Source organism: Alligator sinensis, unplaced genomic scaffold (genome assembly GCF_000455745.1).
Source record: "Alligator sinensis unplaced genomic scaffold, ASM45574v1 scaffold752_1, whole genome shotgun sequence".
Lineage (NCBI taxonomy): Eukaryota > Metazoa > Chordata > Crocodylia > Alligatoridae > Alligator > Alligator sinensis.
In genome coordinates this window covers 3,059,586-3,068,050 of record NW_005842000.1, presented here as the reverse complement: position 1 = coordinate 3,068,050, position 8,465 = coordinate 3,059,586, and the positions used below count along the sequence as shown (strand labels likewise).

The window sequence follows — 8,465 nt, the reverse complement described above, 5'->3', positions numbered from 1 at the left end:
CCCGCCGGCCGGGATCCAGACGCCTCCGTCGGTGCCCAGCCGGGCTCTGAGTCCCGCACTCACCGCAGGTGTCCAGGAGAAGCACCAGCACCAGCACACACCAGCCGGGTCCGGGAGCCGACGTGCCCATGGCCGTGGTCTGGGAGGGGACCCCGCTGTGCTGCCGCCGGGCCCCGGGCTACGCAGGGCTGCCGAGGAGCACAAAGCTATCTGCGGCCACTTCCTGAAGCAAGAGGAAGCAGGTTGCATGGATACTTCTTGCCTTCAGGCCAATGCAATTGAAGGCTGTTTCCTCTGTGAGCTTCCCTCTCCGATTTGAAGTGCAGCACGGCACGCTCCGGCATGGGGGCCTGGCCCTTTCCGCCCTGCTCGGCCCTGCCGGGGGCCTGTCGCGTGCGAAGCCGCTCTGGGCAGAGCACCAAGGCTCAGGCATCACGCCAGGGGAGGAGGTGGCTGCTGCGTGGTCAGATGCACTGTCCAGCAAGAAACCTCTCCCCTACTTCCAGGTCCTGAGTGCAAATTCTACCCCAACCATCTCTCCTGCCTGGGTGAGGTCAAGGACACCAAGCCTAGCAGGGGACACGGGCTCTTGTCCCTGCTAGAAGCCTCCGAAGGTGCCTACCCCAGATGTTAGACAGGCAGACCATGCCCCGTGAAGGCTGGGATGCCAAGCAAAGGGGATTGGCAGCTTGGGGGCAAGACAGCAGGGATGCCAGGCGAAGCAGGGTGCCTGCTGGGGTGAGGACCGGTGATTCCTGGCCTGGTGCTCTCTGAGCAGCCAGCAGAGGATGCTGCAGCACCACGCACCGGCCGGCTGCAAATGGACATTACAGATCTGCAAGCCGCAAAGGGTGCGAGACACTCAGGGATCCTGCCTGGGGCTTGCAGACCCCTTCGGACAACTGCAGAAGACCCCGGTGCCCCGCTCCAGTCTGTGCCGCGGGGCAGGGCCGCAGCGTGCGGGGGGAGTCAGTGCAGGAAGCATCCACCTCGCTGTTTAAATGTAGAAAACCAAAACCGGAGTGAGACTCATATCTCAGGGCTGCAGCAAGCGGGGACTGGAAATTCCCTCCTTCAGCAAGGGCTGGGTCCTCCAGCACGAGGGGAAAGGAGCACCGGGAGGGGAGGGGAGGAGGGTGGGTGCAGTTGTCACTGGTGTCTTCTGCTGGGTACAGCCCCCCGCCATGGGCTGGGTCTGGGCAGAGCACCCGGGAGGCCTGCAGCCAGGCTGCACCATCACCAGGGCACTTTGTTTCCCAGCTGGGAATGGGTACGGGCGGTTGGGCGCACCCCAGCCAGGCACGCAGCAGCCACTGGCCGTCTGAGCCTGAACCGACAAGGATGCCAGCACCTGAGCACGCTGCCTACGCTCTCCCCACCCCTCACAACAGGGGTTTACACCTGGAAGGACCACCTGAACCCTGCTGCAATCAAGGGCTGGGTTGTGGGCACTTCCCCTGCTGCACTGCCGGGGGGGGGGCAGGGGGGCTGAGACTGGATGCCCGGCCTGGCCACTGCAAGAGCCCCAGGCCAAGACGGTGAGCAGCCAGCCCCCGCGGCCCCTGTGCTGAGCCACCTCTGCCACCCACACTCCCAGGCCAGTCTGTCTCGGTGTCCAGATGGGCCCATTGTCCATCCCAGCCAGCCCGGAGGCAGACAGGCCGTTCCCATGCGTATGTCCAGCGCCTTGCCTAGGGGGCTTCGTCTCTGCCCTGGCTTCTGGGCACGGCTGCAGCAGAGACAAGAGCAGAACGGCCGCTGCGATCACAGCGGAGCCTGCAGCTCGGGCGCCCGTGCGGGTCCCCACGTCCAAGCCTCCTCCTGTCCCTCTCCCGCACATGTGCACCCGCGCCCCGATGCCTTGCCTGCGTTAGCATCTCTCAGCCAGGCCTGCCTGGGCTCGGGGGCGAGCACCGAAAGCATTAACATCTCGTGCTTCCCCCCTTCCATTTCCTCTTGCAACTTCTCCTTTCCAGCAGTCATGTCCCGGCCAGACCCTGCCACCACCCAGATAGCTGCCAGCCTGCCCGGGGGATGCAGCTCTTCAGCCTCACGCTGGGCCTGGCTCTGCTGGGAAGTTCAGGTGAGCGCAGAGCAGCGAGGCGGGGGAGCGCGGGAGGGACATGTGGCTGGCGTTTCTCCCCGTTCGTTAGACCAGCCAATTAGCATTGCCGCCACCGCGGAGGCCCAGATGGAGACAGCTCACTAATTATAACAGACACGTTGCTCGTGCGCCCATGAATGGCAAAACCGGTGCTGTTTGGATGTTTGCTCCCGCCCGTCCCCTCTGCCCACCGCTTGTCGGCTCGCGGTGCCAGCTCTGATGCCAGACCCAGCTGCGCCAGCCTGGACTCGTGGTCTCTTGAGCACTGGGGAGACAAGGGTAGCGGACGTGCGGGGGGTGAGGCAGTTTGCTACCAGGGCCCCGCGATACAGGGCAAGCAGAGACCCAGCCCTGTGCTTTTTATTCACACACCAGCCCAGGGGCCAAATTTGGGCCTGACCTTTACCTCCAGGGGCAGGAACTGGGAGCTTTGCATTTCCAAAACAGGTGTCCCGAATCAGGACAGAAACAGGAACATGAGCCAGAGCCGGCAGCTGGATGCCCATGGGGAGATGCAGGGAGACGGGCTGAAAGCCTAATCTGCACAGAGGGAGACAGGCCTGGAAGAGAGAGAGACAGAGGGGGAGAAAATGAGTGATCTGTGAGTCATCAGCCTAGAGATGCTAGCAGCATGTCTTCTTTGCAGATGCGATTATCCAGAGACAAGGTGCAGAGGGAGAGGAGACAGGAGCCCCAGGGGACCCAGAGGAAAGGGTGGGGGGGAGGAAGGAAGACCTTTCAAGGGCCGGGCTGAAGGAGCCATGGAGGGGACGGGGAGACGGTGCTGGAAGCCAAGAAGAGGAGGATTTCAGGAAGATCAGGGTCAGGATCAGTTGGGGGGAGGTCTGAGCTCCAGGCAGGAAGACAGCTCTGGGTGAGGGGCAGGAGCCAGGGTCTAGGGTGGACCCCAGCGGACTCTGCGTGCAGTCAAGCAGGGGAAAGGGAGCAGGAGGTGCATGGGGCGTTGGCTTTCTGCCCGAGAGAGGAGCAGGCTGGGGCAAAGGGCTGCACGGAAGCAGATGGCGCAGGTGGAGAAGGGAGGTCATCGCTCAGCCCGGTGTAGCAGAGGCCTGCCTGGACTGCGCTTGGGGCTGTCTGCGTCTCCACCTCCCTCGCGCCTGCCTGCGCGCGCTGCAGACACTGAAGTGGCTCCTTGCTAAAGTTAAAGGATGATGTTCAGAGTCGCCTGCTGCAGCCGCAGGGACTGGGCTATGACCTGGGGTTTGGTGAGCTGGGTCGTCCCTTCCAGCCCTGTGCCCCGCGTGCTCTGTCTCTGTCTCTGGTCATTTTTACTTTAGTGAGACATTTTTCCCACATAAACGGAGACCTTTTCATTAACCCTGGTCCTTGCATGCTGTTGCTGCTCCCAGGTGGCGGGGGCCAGGATTTCCAGGTGCTGCAGCCCTGGCCCTCCGCGCAGGCATCCGCAGGGGAGACGCTCATGTTGAACTGCACCGTGACCAAGCGTGGACTCCCAGGGCCGGTGAAGTGGCTCAAAGGCTCGGGCAGCAACCACCAGCTCATCTACGCAGAGATAGGGTCATTCCCCCGGGTCACAAGGGCTGTCCCCAGCTCTGTCTCTGACTACTCCATCCACATCAGTGACATCCGCCCCGAGGATGCCGGCACCTATTACTGCGTGAAGTTCAAGAAAGAACCGCCTGATGAGGAGTACCAACGCGGAACAGGCACGGTGGTGTCTGTGGGTGGTGAGTTCAGGCTAATGGGGTCCTCTCCATACAAGTCCCTGCTCCCTGCTGCAGCCCCCCGGCTCAGCCGCCCTCCGGGGCAGGTCCGGTGCCCACGGCCCATTGCACTAGCAATGAGCACGAGAAGTCACCAAGGGACTTCCCAAGGTCTGTGGGCGGGCAGCCGGTCCCGGGCGGTGACTAAGCCACAGCACACGCGCCCGCTCCCTGCTCGCCGCGTTGGCTTTTCTCAAGGCAAGTGCAAGAAAGAAGGGCCGGGCTGGGGCATGGAGGAGGATCGCGGGATGTGGGCACACCCGGCTATTCTCTCTGCTGGCCGAGCCTGGCCCGGTCTCCAGCTGGGCAGGGTTGTGGGGTGCCTTCCTCCCCTGGCTCAGCCTTGCAAATGCTGCACCCCGGGGATATAAAGCACCTGATGATTCCCCAGGGCTGTCCACGTCTGCGGCCTCTGCAGTCGGTGGAGCAGCGTGTGTCCTCGTCCTCTTGCTCCTCATCGCCATTTACTTCTACCTGAGGAAGAGGAGAGGTGAGTGGGAGGTTTTCCCTGGCTGGTCCCGGGACGGGGTGCTTGTGGGCTGTCGGACCGCTCGTTGACCTGCTGTTCCTTTCCTCTGCCCCCTAGGTCTGAGCCGCCATAGCCCCAGGTCTATATACACCGGATCCTCGTGGCATAGCCCTGTGCCAGCCGCTCTCCGTCAGCTCCAGCAGCCCCCAGCTCCCACCCGGCAAGGCCCATGTTTCCCTTGCAAAAACATCTTCCATTCACAGAGGCTAATTAGGTCTTGCCTCCGCTTTCATTGCACCGGCAGCAAAGCCCCGGGAGCTTGCACCGACCACGGGAAATTCTCCGTGCCGCCGTCTCCACGGCGCCCGTCGCCTCGGTGCTCAGTGCCCGTGTCACTTGCTAGCTGTGCCGCACCAGGCTGCCTCCTACGCCAGCAGCAGAATAGGCACCTTTGTGCCCTGCTGCACCCAGGCTAATTAGCCACGCTGCAATTAGCCTCCCACCACGCTGCACCCAGCCCAGGTGCAGGGTGGCGGGTCTGAGCACAGCGCTGCCTGGCACAGCACCAGAGCAGGACAGCCTGGCCTCAAGAGACCAGCATGGCTTTATAGAAAGCATGCACGCACGCATGTGTGCAGCCAGCCTCCAAAACTGCCCCTCAATAAAGCAAATTTCACATCCCCCAGAGGTCCTTCAAGGACCCAGTTCTGCCCCTGGGAGCAGCAGTCCCCATGCAGAGACCCCCTGTCATTGCTCCCAGCTGTGGCAAGGTCTGGGCAGCGCCAAGCCTGGCATTGCCCAAAGAGTCTTGGGTTTGGGGCTGTTTCCCCTGGGCCAGTGAAGCCAATGGGAGTTTAGGAGGGCATGGCCTGCCCAGCCAACCCCATGCTTGGCTGGCTCTTCTACAAACCCCTTCTGTTACTGGGGGCACACCTGGTTTTGCTCGTGTCTAATGCAGGCTCTCTCCCTGCAGGTCTCCAGCCCCCACATCAGACCCCTCCAGTTGTCCCCACCAGGTAGGAAAGTGGCAGAAGTGCCGAGGGGGGGCAGCTCCTGCTTGGCACAGAGAGTCCCCTCTGGTTGCCTCTAGTCAGAGGGTTTTATACCACCTGCACCAGGGACATTGCCCCCAGGCCGTGGTCAGCCTAGCTGCAGGCTGCAGGCAGTGCCCTGCGGACCCGCTCTGTGCCGCTAGCCCAGCACTGCACTTGCGGGAGCCAGCTGCGTCCGTGCCCCAGGCCTGGGAAAGAGAAAGGGGGACACTAAAGCAAAGCAGGAGGAGGGAACGTGGTCCCGCTCCTGCCCCCTCTGCGGGGAGACGGCCCAGGCTGGCTCTTCCCAGCTGGGCGTTGTGATAGCATCGTGGCTGGGCTCCCTGCCCCGTGGCCTCACCAACTTCCCTGAGCTGCGGGGACTTTCCAGCCTGTGGCTTCCTGGAGAACACCATGGCATCGTGACCGTTCAGCTCAGATTCCTGCTCCGGCTGATCTGGATCCTTCATGCTCTCGTCTGTTATAACCGCGCCGCGGGGTGTGCAACCATCGCCCCACGGCGGGCATTAACCCCTTCTGGGCCAGGCCCAGGCTGCATCTAGAGCAGACCCTCGTTGTCATACCACGCGGCAATGTTTCCTAGACCTGCAGGGACCAGGGGAGGTGGGGACCAGAGAAGCAGGGCTGGAAGGGACCTCCAGAGGTCATCTAATCCAACCTGCCTTGCCCACATGCAGCGGGACTGGACCCAATGATGTGCAAGGTCCCTGGCAGCCCCTAACAGCTATGCAACTATATGAAACTATGAACCCACTGATGCTCTTGTGCTCAGAGGGCAGAGAAATGCATTGCACTGAGGGGAACCAAGGGCTTGGGCCAAAGGTGACTTTGCAAACTGTCCCCTCTCCCGTCTCCCAGCTCTTGGGGTGTCAGACTACACAGCCCTGATCAGGATAGGACAAGGGCAGTGTATTAACCCCCTACTCACAACCCTTTTCATTGCAGCCCAATGATGGCAAGGACAAGAACATCCTTTACGCAGAGTTGCTGCACGTCAGCGGGGCCCAGCTGCCCCAGAAGAGCCCGGTGGGGGAGCAGACCGAATATGCAGTCATCAAGGCAGCCCCGGCTGCCTCTAGATAAAGAGACACGGGCGCGTTGGTTTGCAAAGCCTCGGAGAGGGACCTCAAGGGCAAGAAGCTGAGTTAGGAGGAGAAAGTAGAAGCAGCAAAAAGGCAAGCTAGACAGTGCTTGTAAAATGCCTGTCATCCCCCTGGGAGCCGGGGAGGGGGACGATCTCATGCCAGGACCTGACAAAGACTCACAACTGCTTTGCCCCGTGACACTGTCAAGGATATTAGATGGGACTTGACATCAGGGGAACGTACAGACCAGTGCGTCGGCAGCCTGCAACCCTCTCCCTGTCTTCACCCCCCGCCGAACATCTCCCTGGGAGCAGCCAGGACGTTGCCTGTGAAACCCGAGCGTCTGTCACGGTGTCCGTGGCACCGGAGCGCCCCGCTGCGCCCCGTCAGGGCAAGTCTTCCAACAGCTGGGTTTGTAAGCACGGGCTCCCCGAGTCGCCGGGCTCAGCGGTCCGGCTGCCCCGCCGCTGAGCGGAGGCATTCTCCAGCGATCACACAAATGCGACGGGCTTCCGAGGCTTGTCGTTTCCGTGCCTGCTTTCATCGTCAGCCAAATCCACCCCCGGAGAAGCCAAAAAGACAATGGCACCTTGCAAATCCAGCTGTGCTCCATGCACGAGAATTAATCCGTGCTCAAGAGATTTCCTGGGAGTTGAAGTTCTTCCCTTTGTTCGTTAAGGAGCCAGCATGAGGTTGGACTCTCCAAATTACCCACCGGGGAGAGCAAATGCATCCTGGATCCCATGAAAAGGGAGAGCGGGCCTGTGAGAAGCAAACGCCCTTTGTTTTATGGGCTCCGTAGACCTGAGGCTTGCGTGTTGCTGCTTTATTTCAATAAACACGGTGTATAAAGGTGAAAGCCAGTAATGTCATGGGCGTCTGGACTGGCCCCGACCGCGGGCTGGAGGTCACCGTCGGAGCACCTGCTGTAGCGTTAATTAAATAATAGGGCACGCGGCGGTGCTTTAGAGTCACAGAGAGACCCATCTTGTGGTAGCAAGGCCACAAGCCAAGGCAGCTGTGGTCTCCCAGCTCAGAAAGACCCTGGATATTCCCGTCTGCCGGAGCTGGGAGCTCAGGCAGGGCTTTCCAAGCGGTCTGGTGGAAGGTCCTGGGTCTGGGGACCAGTCTCGTGTGATCCCTTAACCAGGGCATTTGGCTGGATGGGGAATGACTCTGTGCAACAGCGAAGGGCATTGAGGGACCACGTCGCTGGGGTGCTGTGGAGATGTGCTAATTCAGAAGAGCATCCCAGGAGGGCTCTGGGTGCAGATGAGGGGCAGGAAGCCACGGCGGCACTTGGCAAACACGTCTGGCCTGGCAGGGGCAGCCGGGAGCTCCCTTTGCAGGGCTCCGGCAAGGGGATGCTGCCCGCAGCACTCGCAGCCTCTGCATTTCATACGTTTCCGGGGGGGGGATAAAATGGTTTGAATACACGATGGCAGAAGGGCTGAGGCGCGGCGCACCGGCTCTGCGGCGGGAGGGGCACGCGGAAGGAGAGGAGACTCCAGGGACAGTGAGAGCATCCCACTGCGGCTCCCATCCCAGCCGCCTGATACCTGGCGGTGCAGAGGCCCTTTTGCAGCTCACGTTCCCCCTCCTCCTAGGAACGTGGGACCAGATACAGGCTCGGTCTTGGCTGAATTACTGCATCCCCGTGCACTGCTGTTCACCCCTCCCCCTGCAACCTCCTCGGCCTGCTTCTTAGCCGTATTAGACCTGTCCTCACCTCACTTGGTCTCTCAAGCTGCCTCCCCAGCCCCTAGCCCTTAATCCTGCTCGGATGGGGGAACATCCTGCGTTGAAGGCAGCACACTCCAGCCCTCATCCTCCCGAGGTGCTTTGCAAAGCAGGGGGAGGTGCTGAGCAATTGCAACCCCCACCCCCAGATGTTGTGGGGGCCCCGGTGCACTCAGGGTTTGACCTTCTACCTGCAGGGACCACGTAAGAGCATCTGCACGCCGCGCACCCGTGGGGCCAGCCACACACAGAGACCCACCACCGCGGTCA

The 8,465-nt window shown here is 61.6% G+C and overlaps 2 protein-coding genes across 6 annotated transcripts in view; one reads left to right on the top strand and one right to left on the bottom strand.

Moving 5' to 3' along the window:
* LOC102368518 (signal-regulatory protein beta-1-like) overlaps positions 1–1,955 on the bottom strand; it is a 6,316-nt gene extending 4,361 nt beyond the window's left edge. The window contains exon 1 of the mRNA XM_014519004.2: positions 64–1,955. Coding sequence (XP_014374490.1) covers positions 64–130 — 67 coding nt within the window. The 5' untranslated portion in view covers positions 131–1,955. The remainder of the gene's footprint in view (positions 1–63) is intronic.
* LOC102382872 (tyrosine-protein phosphatase non-receptor type substrate 1-like) overlaps positions 1–7,314 on the top strand; it is an 8,148-nt gene extending 834 nt beyond the window's left edge. The window contains exons 2-7 of one of the 5 annotated variants that reach the window (XM_025201720.1): positions 1,977–2,083; positions 3,475–3,813; positions 4,241–4,339; positions 4,436–4,457; positions 5,292–5,334; positions 6,316–7,314. In XM_025201720.1, the coding sequence (XP_025057505.1) occupies positions 2,035–2,083; positions 3,475–3,813; positions 4,241–4,339; positions 4,436–4,457; positions 5,292–5,334; positions 6,316–6,453 (690 nt within the window). In that variant the 5' untranslated portion in view covers positions 1,977–2,034 and the 3' untranslated portion in view covers positions 6,454–7,314. Of the gene's footprint in view, positions 1–1,976; positions 2,084–3,474; positions 3,814–4,240; positions 4,340–4,435; positions 4,539–5,291; positions 5,335–6,315 lie in introns of all 5 variants that reach the window. The other 4 variants (XM_025201717.1, XM_014519020.2, XM_025201719.1 and 1 more) reach the window with 4 other exon arrangements.
* Positions 7,315–8,465: the final 1,151 nt, after the last annotated feature.